The sequence below is a fragment of the Silene latifolia genome, chromosome Y (genome assembly GCF_048544455.1).
Source record: "Silene latifolia isolate original U9 population chromosome Y, ASM4854445v1, whole genome shotgun sequence".
In the NCBI taxonomy this organism is placed as follows: Eukaryota; Viridiplantae; Streptophyta; class Magnoliopsida; order Caryophyllales; family Caryophyllaceae; genus Silene; species Silene latifolia.
The window spans coordinates 218,163,410-218,178,197 of NC_133538.1; the positions used below are offsets into that span (position 1 = coordinate 218,163,410).

General features: G+C 38.4%; 1 protein-coding gene across 1 annotated transcript; it reads right to left on the minus strand.

Annotated features, from left to right (window-relative positions):
- Positions 1 to 1,136: 1,136 nt before the first annotated feature.
- Positions 1,137 to 13,714, minus strand: LOC141630085 (protein FAR-RED IMPAIRED RESPONSE 1-like). The gene is made up of 4 exons (XM_074442963.1): positions 13,594 to 13,714; positions 12,304 to 12,486; positions 2,906 to 3,197; positions 1,137 to 2,193 (listed from the first exon to the last, which is right to left on the minus strand). The coding sequence occupies exons 1-4, from the start codon at positions 13,712 to 13,714 to the stop codon at positions 1,137 to 1,139; spliced, it is 1,653 nt and encodes a 550-aa protein (XP_074299064.1).
- Positions 13,715 to 14,788: the final 1,074 nt, after the last annotated feature.

The window sequence follows — 14,788 nt, forward strand, 5'->3', positions numbered from 1 at the left end:
TTCAGCAAGAATTCTTTGCCTGATGGTTAACTAGTAAAAATTTACCCAACAAAGCTGCTATTATCCGCTCCCTTAATGCTAAAAGGCTCGAAATGAAATGGCGTGATCAGTCTAATGGAAATGATTGTGCTATATACACAATGCGACATATGGAGACATATCAAGGGAATGGCTTGGATGGTTGGGACGTAGGACTCCAGAAAGCAAAGGTAGGTATCATAGTTCCTTTTAGTAAGACACTTTAAATTTAATATTAATGTTATTTTTTGATTTAATTCTCTAGTAATATATTTTGTTTTGATGCAACAGTTCATGCCTCTGCATAATTTAAGAATCAAGTACGCATACGAGATTATCAACTTTGAGGAAAACGAAGTCAAATCAAAAGTATTTTCTTTGGTTTCTCAGCCAGTTAAAAAAATGTCCAAATGAGAAATTAGATTTCAAAGATTGATTAATGTAAATGATTAGGCTGTTTCTTTTAAGACAAACCTTAGCTTAGATCAGTTACTTTCTTGTAAATTTTTGAGCTTTTTATAGTAACATTAGCTTATAAGTAGATTTATGGAGCTTTTTACGATAAATCCTAAGTAAACGATCAGTTTGCCAAGTTTTTTATGAGATATTTTATGCTTACAAGTGAAGTTTTTTGACATTCTTTTGTATCAAATCCTGAGTACGTAATATTTATTCCGAGCTAACAATTAAATTTTGAGTTTTCAAGCTTAGTAAGAAATATTCCGAGCTAACAACTAAAGCTTTCGAGCATCTCCTCATATTTTTCGAGCTAACAAATAAAGTTCTCGAGCTTAGTACGAAATAATCCGAGCTAAAAAATTAATTTGAGTTTCGAGCTTATTAATAAATATTCCGAGCTAACAATTAAAGTTTTCGAGCATCGCATAGAATATGCTGACATTGCAAATAAACCATCGAAAATCTTAGCTTACATTAATACGTACGAGTTACAAAAGACATGATTTTTTTAGCATTGTACGGAATATTTCGAGCTAACAATTAAAGTTTCCAACCATTGCAAAGAATATATTCAGATTACAAATAAAAAACCACAATAAATGAGCAGCACTACTATAAAACCAGTTTAAAATGCAACTAATCAACAGTAAAAATATTTATTAGTGATAATCTTCCGGCGTCATCAGAATTTCGCAAAGACCCACATGGCTAGTAGGATTCACAACTCCAACTCTACCTCCCTCTTTCTCTGCAATATTTTCTGCGTGTTTACGTGCACGAGTCCTAGAGGCCTTGAATTTCCCACGAGCTCGACTAGTTTGAATATCCAGCAAACTCCTCTTCCTATTAAATCTCCCCCCCCCCTTCTTTGTCCTCCCCTTTGGATTTTCGATTACATCAACAACATCCTCTTCTACATCAGATAATTGGAGGCCACCTAATACAGCCACAATGTCGTTTTTCGCCTTCTCAAAGCAATCATTAACAATACCTCTAGTGATCTCATTTTCGCTACTAGCAATAATGAGCTTATGAAAATTGCGATACATATCCAATCTCCACACAGGTCCTGCAACCTTTTCCCTTGATATCTCAACAACGTCATCTTTTGGCTTTGCATCTTTTGTCCAACGCTTAAGAACATAAATATTAGGTATCTCATCAACATAATTACAATGATAGATTCTTAGAATGTGACGACACAAAAACCCACTCTCTTCAAACCTTTTACAAGTACAACATGTGTAATTTGATGATGAATCAAATGTCACAACATGGCCAAACTCGTCACTACGTTCAGTATAGACGTAATATGAAAGTGTGTTCTCGAAGATCTCTTGTAATTTATGCTTATAGGACATGCCTTTCGTAAACTCTTTCTGAAAGCGCTTAAAAGCACCTATTGTATAATTCTTAGCCGCAAAATCAAATAAAGAACATGGGATAAGAACCTCAGGCACCCCTTCCCAACAAAGACTATTGTCCTTACGTTCATTACTCCTCCAATCACTCACAACGGTTCCAAATATCTCATAAAAATCACAGAGTGTAGTTGTCTTACTAACCCGTTTACTTAGAGAATTATTTGCTGACTCACTCCTTTGAGAGGATAAGGCACCCGTTGAATCTTTCCCATATGCACAACACCACTTTTCCCTCAATTCATAAAGTGTACTCAGCCAAGGATGATTCTCACAATTGTATTCGCTAACCATTCTGTAAAAAAGAAAAAAAAAATAAATAAAAACAAGTTAGTAGTAATAAAAAAACAAGCGATTAAACAAGTTTAGAAAGTTAATTAAGAAGTCGAGCTATATATAAAACTAATCGAGCTGATATAAGAAAAAATGAGCGAATTTACAAATACGCTAAAATTCTACAAAAATAAAACAATTCACAAATACAGAAAGTCAATTAAGAAATCGAGCCATAAATAAAACTACTTGAGCTAATGATAGAGAAAACGAGCTAATTAATAAAGAAGTTGAATTTCTTAAAAAATAAAATATTTCGCCTTAAGATTCAAACAATATGAGCTATTTGACAAATATGTTAACTAATTACCTATTCCAACAATGATTTAATACGACCTACCAGTATACGAGAACATAATACGACCTACCAGTATTCGTACAAGCATATAAAAATACGAGCTATTGTAATAAGAATACGAGCTAATGTTAAAATAATGCGGGAACACAAATTATGCGCTTAAAAATACGAGTTTTTATAAATAGAACACGAGCTTAAATACAAGCACAAAAGAATACGAGCTATTGTAATAAGAATACGAGCTAAGGTTAAAATAATACGAGAACACAAATTAAGCGCTTAAAAATATGAGCTTTTATAAATAGAACACGAGCTTAAAATACAAGTATATAAGAATACGAGCTTTTGTAATAAGAATACGAGCTATTGTAAGTACCTATTCCAACCATGATTTAATTCTTCTTCAGTATGACATCTTTTCAAGATACGACTGAACAACTTGTTAAAACCAAGGCTCTCTTTTAATCGTCCAAGATGAGCTGCTGAATTCTTGAACAAATGCCACACGCATAATCTATGCTTTGATTGTGGAAAACACTCTTTAATAGCATTTGACATTGCTTTAGATTGATCCGTCATAATAGTTTTGGGCTGAATACCTCCCATTGACTTCAAGAAAGTACCATACAACCACTCAAACAACTCAGTGCGCTCATTCAACATAAATCCTACGACGAACAAACAAATTCGAGTATATTTTTAATCCTAACAAATGGCGCACAAATCATATCGTATTTATTCGTACAATAGGTTCCATCATTTCCAAGAAGCTCATAATAAGCTTCATGATCCTGCCTCATTATCTTATCCCTAAAAAATACACTTACTAAAGCATTATTCTCATCCAACTCGAAATCGTAATAAAAATCCTCCTCACTTGCGGCCCTCTACTTCAAAATATTTATAAGAGTATTACAATCTGTAACATCAAACTTCTTTTTCCCTGCCTTTTTTATAGCAGTCGCAGCATCACCATACTCAAAACCAACTATAGCAGAACCCCCCTGTAATACCCGCCATTTTAGGGACCCTTTGACCAGCGTTAACTGACCATGGGAGCGGGAGTAGTCTTAGAAAAGTGTGCCAAAACCATCTTGGGCTGCGTGTTAAGAGTGGTACTCGATAGAGTAGAGGCTACTCGATCGAGTATCTAGGTTACTCGATCGAGTAGGGGCCCACTCGATCGAGTATGTTGGGTACTCGATCGAGTACCTGGTTTTCAGCGAGGGTTTTATATCGCGTTTTGTTAAATCCGCAAATCACTTCCACCACTTTCCTTCTATCCTTCAGTCGCCTCTTTCCCTCCCCTTCACCTCAAAACCTCCATGGAAGCCTTTTTGAAGATCCTTGAACCTTAGGAGGGCGTCACTGGTGTCGGGTAGCGGTCTCTTGCTGAGTTTTCTCCCTAATACGTATGTCATAATCATCATCCGTGTCCTTGTTCTTTTAGTTAGGGTTTTCCTGTTAGTAATAGATGATGGTATTCTGGTTATAGGCGTTGCTTGGTCGCTGGACATGTTATCTGTCGGCATGGATTGGTTGCGGTGGCTTAAAGGTAGGTTCGCCTACTCAGTTTCTGTAGATGGTCTAGCGTGTCAGTTGTTGTGATTGTTTGGTGTTTGCTTAGTGTCGTAATTGTATGGCAACGATTGTGATGGCAGTTGTGGTTGTTGTCTCTGGTTCTCGAGATGCGTCTCGGCTGAGTGGGGTCACTTGTGGGAGTGGCTTCACGCCCTAGTTTCGCCCTCCGTGGAACCCCCCACGGGAGGGGATGTGCACATTAATAGACAGGGTTATCGCTCAGTATGATGAGCGGGGATTTGGTGGGTGCGGCTGCGGTCCCCCACTGGCAGGACTGGTCCAGTGGACAGTTAGTGACAGAGATTGGTTGGATTGTCGTGACTGTGTGTGTGAGACTGATAGCATCGTATTGTGTTGTTGGTTGTAGTTGTTATTGCTGTGTCTTATCACAGTACTCACCTTGTGTGCTTGTTTGTTTGTTATGTGTCTGCCGTGATCCCTTATGGTGAGCAGTCGGTCTTAGCAGGTGTTGATGTTGTTGATAGCTGGAGTCCGGGCAGGGATGAGTCCTCACGAGATATGGCGGTCATAGTGAATAGTCTTTGAGTTGTACCTTTATATTGTATTTTGGTTTAAATCGCTTGTAATATATCTTAATAGTTCTTTTATCGGCATTTGAATATTGCTATCCTCGGGCAACCGAGATGGTAACGCCCTTATATCCTAAGGAAGGCTTAGTTAAGGCTCCTCTGAATATGGGGGTGTTACAAAGTGGTATCAGAGTGACGATTTTGGAACCTGTAACAAATGAACATAATGAACGTAGAGAGTCTAATAAAATGAACTTGGTGTATGTGTAATGGGAGCCCCAGCTGATGCTAGATTTTTGGTGAGTAGGCGCCCTCATTTCAAAATCTTGGCCTCATGACACTTAGGCCAGTTACATGGTATGGGAATATGGAGTCCGTGTGTCTATGTGTGATATGTATGTTAACTGTGCCGGAGCTACCTCTGGTTAAGTCTTTGTTAGAAGTTAGTAGGGGTGTGATGGTAGAATTTGGGCCGTGTAGGATAATTGTTGATGAGATTATTGAAGTTCTTTGAATGATTAGCAAGCTTATAGGATGGTTATGAGATATGTGATGAAGGTTTAAGTGATAGTGATGCGTGAAAATGTGGAATCGAATGTCGTGACATGAAGAGTGAACATGTAGGTGTTTGCTAAAAGTTAACAATGACGGAAGTTGTAAGCGAGTTTATAAATCCTACCGTAATGACTTTGATAATAGTTATAGTATAGTTGAGTAATAATCTGAATCATAGCATATGGCAATGTGTATATGCTTTGCTAATCAGTTGAAATTTTTCCGCTGCGTAATATTTGATTAGTGCAAGATGAATTGCTTAGGATAGAATGTAAGACATGATTGAACAATTGTTTGAAAAGTGTGTATTTATGTGATAAGTGAAAGAAAGAATTGAGGTGAATTATATGCTTCAAATTGGAGTGAATATGAGTCTAGTAGTAACATGTATAGTAAGTTCAAGTACAATATGATGACGTGAATATGTTTATGGAACGTTCGGTAGCAGGTGAACCGAGTTAGGTAGTTGTTGTAGCGTAAGGTGGCATACGCCTTGTTAGTAAGGCGATACGTTGTGCGTGACTAATGATTGTAATACGTGATCGAAGTGATAATTAGTGCCGAATTCCGAACTTAGTTTGGAATCGACACGCGGTGTTATTTTGCAGGTATCTTTGATTTACGTCGTACTTCTGACTGAGTGCTTAACTATACTTGACCGAGTGCGGGTGTTTACTAGACCGAGTAGACCTCACTCGATCTAGTTAGGAAGCTATGATGTCGGGATGTGGGAAAAATTCCTGCAGATACTCGATGATTTAGCTCCTACTCGATCGAGTAGGGTGGTACTCGATCGAGTACCCCAGGCACTCGATCGAGTAGGTTACTGTACAGCGAATCCTACAGGTTTTCTAAAACCCCTAATCTTTCTATTTCCTATTCTTCTTCCCCTATATTTCGACACGCCTAAACCTAAACTACTCTCAAATTCCTTATTTCCTCTCAAATCCTCTCATACTCTTGGGTTAAGTGGTGATTCTTGGGTTAATTTCCTTGCTTAATTTCGTTTCTTTACTTTGTTAATCAATCAAGGTATGCTATTCTTCTTAGTTTACACGATTTATTGTTTTGAATGTGTTAGAGAAGTGAAACAATCTGAAATTCCGATTATTATGATCAATTTGGTGCTTTTAATTGTTGAAACATGATTCACATGCCTTCTTTCCATGTTTGTTGGTGACTAATTGCTGTAAATTAGATTAGAAATTGCAAAATTTGAAATCGAAATTTCTAGGGTTTCCAAAATTGAAATCGATTTTTGGTTGTTTTACAATGATTAGATGGTAGAATTGAGCCTTAAATATTGTTTATGTCATGTTGGAGGATAGATTTTGATGATTTCACCTTAGAAAGTTGCCTTAAAACTCCGTCTTAAAAGTGCCTCAAATGGAAATTCGTGATTTATAATTGGAAAATTGATGTTGTGAATGACATTATAAGTATAAGTTAAACTTCAATATGATAATAGAAACGATAATTGATGAAAATATGCCAAGATTATCACAGCTGTAAAGACCGTCTGAAAATTCTAATTGAGTTGTTGTTCATAATAGTGAAGGGTGATAATGATATGTTCTAAGTCATTCTTGTCCATGAACTAGTAAGAATACATCACATGTGATTAGAAGTGTGTTTGGAATAACCTTAGAATCATGCTAAGATATTCGAATTTGTTGAGCATACGTAATCACCATGATAAATTCTTCCACAACTATGACCTATGAGTAGTAGTAAACTGAGCTTGTATGTCAAAATTTGGAAACCGTTGACGAATGTGTGTACATAGTGTGATATTCAAGGTTAATAGCATGAATTATGTGCTTCACATGTCAAATTTGTTGGTGAAATTGTGTACTTAACTGAGTATGTGAATTCAAATTACATGAAATAAATATTTGCATGTTTATACAAGTTGCTTGAACATATGCCTAAAGCAGATGCCGAGACTGAACCTTGGAATCCGCCAAAGTAAACGGGGGAGGGGTAACCCACCTGAGATGGGGGAGGGGAGTGGACCTGTGGTACCCGCAGTTCCCGAATACCCTTCAGTTGTTTTTGTTGATTTCAAGCAGAGGGAGCGTTTTGTAGCTTTACAAAAACGCAAAATGAGACCTACGAGGTGTGTAGACACTACTGTGTTGGAGGATTTAGAGATAGAGACGGATGTCCGTCACATATTCGAGACCTTGGGTTTTACGGGTTTGTATAGGCTGAGGAAGCATACTTACCCTTTTCTTACCTTGGAGTTCATGAGCTCTTTTAGCTATGACCAAATGGGGCCGATCGTTGAGTTTAGATTGATGAACACCAGCTTTCTGTTGACTATGGATTTGGTTGCCTCTCACCTTGGGTTGGCCAAACCTCCCAAGAATTCTATCACCGACATCCCAGCTGAGTGCGGCGTCTGCCGCCTAATGCCTTGCTTGACTGGGAAGCAAGCTCCCACCTCGAGCAACATGCTGATTAATGACGTTCAGCATGTTACCTTGAGGGTCTTTCTCCGTTCTCTTTCGAACCTCCTCTATGACGAAAGGATATCGATAAATTGAATAATCATGAGGTCTTACTTCGATGTCTTACCTCAACCCGGAGCGGGCCAGAAAGTGGTCTTTAATGCTCCTTCTATGGTTTGTGCTGCCCTTGCCTTGATGGCTTCTTCCTCTTCCCGCACGAGTTGTGGCGCTATCGCCACCCTCGGTTAGGAAAAGCTAACCTCTTTTGAGGCTTCTTCGAGTACGTGCCTCTAGCTACCCAAAGTGCCTACAATGGATCGTGACTACTATCTCGACCGAAATGGTTGAGGACCTTGGCTGACGGTAGCCTAGCGTGGAGGGTGTGGGGCATGAGTTGGATGAAAATTCCAGCTCCTCAGCACCTCCCACCGACGGAGCCCTTGGAGCCGACGGTAGTGGCGGTGGACTCCGATGATGAGGAGGAGGAGGATAGACCCCGACAGCTGCAGACCTATCTCATCGACGACAGCATCCTGGAGGTAATGCCGGAGCCGACGAAGGGCGAGAATGCGGGATTTGCGGTGGTGGAGAGACCCAGATTGGGGAGGGGACCCCGTCGAGTGAGGGAGAGGGCCTCGAAGACTAGGCCATAGCCGGTAGCGCCACAGTAGCAGCAGCATCCTTTTCCGTGCTACCCTTACCTCGACACCCCAGAGACGCGGTCCAGCTACTTGGCAGATAGAGTGTCATCTACCTTGACACTCCGGAACATGCACGAGATGGCGTACGCTCAGGGGATAGGGACCGAAGGACCGCATCCAGTTTGGTGGAGTGGAGTTGGGGACTACTCAGGGGTTTTCCATTCCTACGGGGTGGATCAGTCGACGTGGAGGGCACCTCAGTCCTTCCCTTACGGTGGCTTGACTCCATGGTACGTGGGCCCAGGAGCAAGAGCAGGAGTGGATGCGGGGATCGGGTCATCGGGAGCAGGTACTTCTGGTGGTGGTGATGATGAGGTGATGTTTGAGCAGCAGCAGCAGCAGCAGCAGGAGTGATACTCCTTGTTTTATCCTTGTTGATGGTAGTTGGTATTAGTGGTTAGAAGTATTGCTAGACTTTAGTAGTTATTTCGTTGAGACTTGATTTTGGACTTGTATTGTGGCCATAAGGCCGGATTTATTACTTACCTATGTTTCAGGATTGACTTTGGGGTCGGGAAATCATCTCGACCCAAGTTATGTGACGGCTATATATATATATGTGTTAGTTTATGACAGGTTTTATAAGGAACTTGGCCTGTAGGTACTCGATAGAGTACCCCGTACTCTATCGAGTAGCTGCAAGAAGACGGGATAAAAAGCATTATGACCTGTAGGCTACTCGATCGAGTAGCCAAGACACTCGATCGAGTAGCATGGCACTCGATCGAGTATCGCTACATACTCGATCGAGTAGCACTGTTACAGGAGGTTTTCGAAAATTAAAATGTCCAATTGTTTTATAATTGCAAGTTTAATGTTTAATGTGGCTATTAGTGCGTAGTTACACCTTTGAACCATTAATTTTATATGTTGGAAGTCAAGTTTCGGTTTTATATACATCTTGATAACGATTAGTGAAGTGGTGACGGTTTCTTGTTGTTTTAATATTACAATATGTCATTTTACCATTTATTCATTGAAGTTACATTTCTTCATACGCTGTGCGTGCAATGTTAACGTGCTTTATCGTTGGCGACTAGTTGTCCCGGAGAGTTATGTATGATTTATAATTTAACGAGTTTAGGCTTAGCGAGTAATGTCTACAATAAATAATATGTTTTAACCCATGTCATGAATCAGATAATAAGTAATATGCGTTGAAATTGGGTGGTGAACTTCGGGGACGAAGTTCCTTTTTAGAGGGGAAGAGTAATGTCGCGAAATAAAAAGGCTGTTTTTGAATAATGTTTTGCTTGTTTATAATGTTGTTGGTATTATGTTTTGCTTTAATTACAAAAATTTCTGAAGTATAACGGATTACTTTAGTTCTTTAAAGTGAATGTGGTTGTATGTTTCAAGAGACGGTCATGAAGAAATAGTTATAGTGCGATGAATCGTATTTGAATCACGTGGCCGAGTAACATGGTGGCATTAGTTGTACCACATGAAAGTTGATATGAGACATGTTCTAGATTGATAGTTTGATAGTTGTTACTGCATGTTGGGTGATCGTGGGTGGTGATTCGCATTGCGAGTTTGATGTTTTATATATATATAGAATAACGGTTGACGGTGATAACGCTTGCATGACAGTAGTAAGAATCGATAGGTATAAATATGGACGGTGATGATGATGACATGGGGGGGGATGGTATTTCCAAGGAGTTATGGTTTGAGCGGAAAGAGTGGTGAGGTCGTGTTATTCTCGTGCCGCGAGCGGGAGATAGGTGAATTGAACTTCGGGGACGAAGTTCTTTTTAAGGGGGGAAGACTGTAATACCCGCCCTTTTAGGGACCCTTTGACCAGCGTTGACTGACCATGGGAGCGGGATTAGTCTTAGAAAAGTGTGCCAAAACCATCTTGGGCTGCGTGTTAAGAGTGGTACTCGATAGAGTAGAGGCTACTCGATCGAGTATCTAGGTTACTCGATCGAGTAGGGGGCCACTCGATCGAGTATGTTGGGTACTCGATCGAGTACCTGGTTTTCAGCGAGGGTTTTATATCGCGTTTTGTTAAATCCGCAAATCACTTCCGCCACTTTCCTTCTATCCTTCAGTCACCTCTTTCCCTCCCCTTCACCTCAAAACCTCCATGGAAGCCTTTTTGAAGATCCTTGAACCTTAGGAGGGCGTCACTGGTGTCGGGTAGCGGTCTCTTGCTGAGTTTTCTCCCTAATAGGTATGTCATAATCATCATCCGTGTCCTTGTTCTTTTAGTTAGGGTTTGCCTGTTAGTAATAGATGATGGTATTCTGGTTATAGGCGTTACTTGGTCGCTGGACATGTTATCTATCGGCATGGATTGGTTGCGGTGGCTTAAAGGTAGGTTCGCCTACTCAGTTTCTGTAGATGGTCTAGCGTGTCAGTTGTTGTGATTGTTTGGTGTTTGCTTAGTGTCGTAATTGTATGGCAACGATTGTGATGGAGGTTGTGGTTGTTGTCTCTGGTTCTCGAGATGCGTCTCGGCTGAGTGGGGTCACTTGCGGGAGTGGCTTCACGCCCTAGTTTCGCCCTCCGTGGAACCCGCCACGGGAGGGGATGTGCACATTAATGGACATGGTTATCGCTCGGTATGATGAGCGGGGATTTGGTGGGTGCGGCTGCGGTCCCCCACTGGCAGAACTGGTCCAGTGGACAGTCAGTGACAGAGATTGGTTGGATTGTCGTGACTGTGTGTGTGAGACTGATAGCATCGTATTGTGTTGTTGGTTGTAGTTGTTATTACTGTGTCTTATCTCAGTACTGACCTTGTATGGTTGTTTGTTTGTTATGTGTCTGTCGTGATCCCTTATGGTGAGCAGTCGGTCTTAGCAGGTGTTGATGTTGTTGATAGCCGGAGTCCTAAGGGGATGAGTCCTCACGAGATATGGCGGTCATAGTGAATAGTCTTTGAGTTGTACCTTTATATTGTATTTTGGTTTAAATCGCTTGTAATATATCTTAATAGTTCTTTTATCGGCATTTGAATATTGCTATCCTCGGGCAACCGAGATGGTAACGCCCTTATATCCTAAGGAAGGCCTAGTTAAGGCTCCTCTGAATATGGGGGTGTTACACCCCCGCCTCCTTTGCCAATGGCCTCATCCCATCAGCTAAACGAATACCACTGCTTCGCAAATGCAAAAGGTATTTAACTGAAATAGAATCAACCTTTCTGTGACATCTTAAATGGTGAACTTCATTAGGATGACAAAACTCATGATTATGAATCATATCATGTCGTACACACTCATATTTACCATCAATAATTTTAAAATACACCATTGCCTTACAATGAGTCCTCCGATCCAACTTTGTATACTTTTTACCCACAACTCCCTTCTTGGCCTTAGTACCCTGTTTACAACAACAAAACTCTCTCCCAATAACATCACCTTTGTTAACAGCTCTCTTTACTTTCTCTCACCCCTTTTTCTCTCTAAAAACCCTAACCTCCAACAATCAGATTTGGGGCTTCCGTCGACCATTAATCGATGGTAAGCCCCATAAAAGTTTTATTTATCAATTATTAGTATGAAAATTTATGAATCCATTAATAAAAGTCTACCTTTTGGTGAGATCTGTTTGTCTCTCTCCAATTTCGGAGTTTTTTCTGTGCTTTATATCATTCTAGGGTTTTGTTTTATTGGAAATATAGATAAGAGCAATTTGTTGATGTTTTGTCATACGACTCTACAATTGATACGTGTTATTCCCCGACGATCTATGGTGCCGATAAAAGGTAAATTTTCTCCATCAATGAATCAAACGAAGGATCCCCTTAAAAGCTACATGAAGAGAGCGATACAAGGACGAGTTGAATTGTAATATCATGTTTTGAGATCCCAAGTTTTAAGAGAGGAATTTGTCCTTTGGCTTCTATTAGATTTGTTGTTTTCGATTATACATATCTCTTGTAAGTGTCGTTTGGCGATTTATTAGTGAATTGATCTTTCCTTCAAAAAAAAACATCACCTTTGTTAGTTTTCCTCAAATTAGAAAGTCTGATACCAAAGCACTTAATAAATGAATATCTACGATAAGCTTCATAAGCAGCATTCTCTGAATCAACTTTAAGTCCAATCAATTCTGATTGTTCAGCTTCAACCCATACATCTTTGGTACCTAGAAGCATATCAAATACACATTCAACCCATGCTACAAATATTAAACCAGATTTGTTAGAGTTCATGTAAAAATAATACCAGAACACAATTTAAGCGCTTAAAAATACGAGCTATTACTAAAAGAATAGGAGCTTTAAAATACCATCACTTAAGAATACGAGCTATTATAACAAGAATACGAGCTAATGTAAAAAATAATACGAGAACACGAGCTAATTAAAACACTTCTCGAGCTTAAAATACTGTGATTTTGACCCTAATTTAAAGGTGCTTGAAAAGCTAAATTAGTAAGGATAAGGCAGATAAATTCTTTCGATGGTTGATTTGCTTAGAAAATGACCTTTGTTTTACGATCAAGTTGAGTTCAAAGAATCAACTTTTGAGCAATTATTTAAGTTAGATAATTACCGAGTTAGTTAAGTTGGATAATTACCGAGTTTCTGATGTTTAATTAAACTGTAATATAGATTGGGTTAGTAAGAATATATTCCTGATTTACATGTGGAATTGTCGATGCAAGCTGATTAGATGGAGAATACGAGCTTTTATAAATAGAACACGAGCTTAAAATACAATCACATAAGAATACGAGCTATTATAATACGAATACGAGCTAATGTTAAATAATGCGAGAACACAAATTAAACGCTTAAAAATACGAGCTTTAATAAATAGAACACGAGCTATTGTAATAAGAATACGAGCTAAAGTTAAAATAATACGAGAACACAAATTAAGCGCTTAAAAATATGAGCTTTTATAAATAGAACACGAGCTTAAAATACAAGCACATAAGAATACGAGCTATCGTAATAAGAATACGAGCTAATGTTAAAATAATACGAGAACACGAGCTAATTGAGACACTTATCGATCTTAACGTATTAAACCAGACTTGTAAGACGCTAAAGTTTGATAACATATTAATCGCTTAAAAATACGAGCTATTACTAAAAGAACACGAGCTTAAAAAAACAAGCACATAAGAATACGACTTACTAAGATAAGAATACGAGCTATTGTTAAAACAATACAAGAACACAAATTAATCGCTTAAAAATACGAGCTTTTATAAAAACATTACGAGCTTAAAAATTTACCTTGAGAGGGAGACGTAATATCTATTTATCTTTCCAACACCATGAATCAGAGGAAAATGTTTCAATTTCCATTAAAGTTTCATGCTCCTTCGAAGTTCCATGTTCCATTGATGACGATACAATTGAAGTTTCATCCGCCATCGAAGCTTCATCCGCCATTGATGATAAAAATTTATTAAATCCTTACCGATTTTGATTGAAGGAAGAGAGATATAATGGTTGATATAACAATTTTAGGGAGAAGATTATTCATTTACTAGAGATGGAGGAAAGATGGGAGGAGTTAGAAAAATGTGGAAGCAGTTAGAGAGAGAAGGGGAATTAAGATTACGTTACTCTTGTTTCTCTTTTTTTTTTTTTGGTCAAAAGTAATTGAAAAATACTAAATTATATCCCTGGATGTACAATAGCACTGTACATCCAGTTGTATAGTCTTGAAACTGGTTAAAAAGTTATATCTTTACCAAAGAGTTCCTTTGCAATCAACGAGAGACACTTCCATGTTTTACAAAACTACGTATTGTGTAAAACAAGCATTCATCTTACATCCTCTCCACGGAATTTGCTATTGATTTAACAGATTTCACATGATGATTATAACAAATTGACAAAAGTGATGCAGTAATCCATATCAATCTACCTGGAAGATAAATTCTTAATGCATATAATCATAAAATGATACGAGAACTTATCATATCTTTATCATACCTATTCTATAAAAATAAAAGATAAAGATTTGAATAAATAGTTCACTGAATACATAAATTTGGGTTGATATGAAACTATAAGACGTGTTAATTATAGTCCAACTCAAATCCTAAAGTCAACGTATTTAACGATGGAGTGTATAATTTGCGGCTATGCTATTAAAACTCACGAGAAAATAAAGTATACATCAAATTTTCCACCATCGACCCAAAAATTCTGTTAATTATATTTTGCGCAAGTTAAATATATTTCACCAAAAAAATTACTATATGATCAAATTAGTCAACACAATATCATTATATAATGTTTTAACATCAAATGAATTAAAGAGAAATATGGGTACTAGAAGTGCAATAAAGTGGATATGTTTTCTAGAAAAAACATTTGGTAGTTTCATTGTTTCTTGAGAATAACCAAAAAGTCCATATAATTCTAGAGGTACTTCTCTTGCAATTATGAACTTCCCAATATAAAAAAAAACCTAAAATTTAAACTATTTTTCATCTTGCAAGATTCATCTCAACC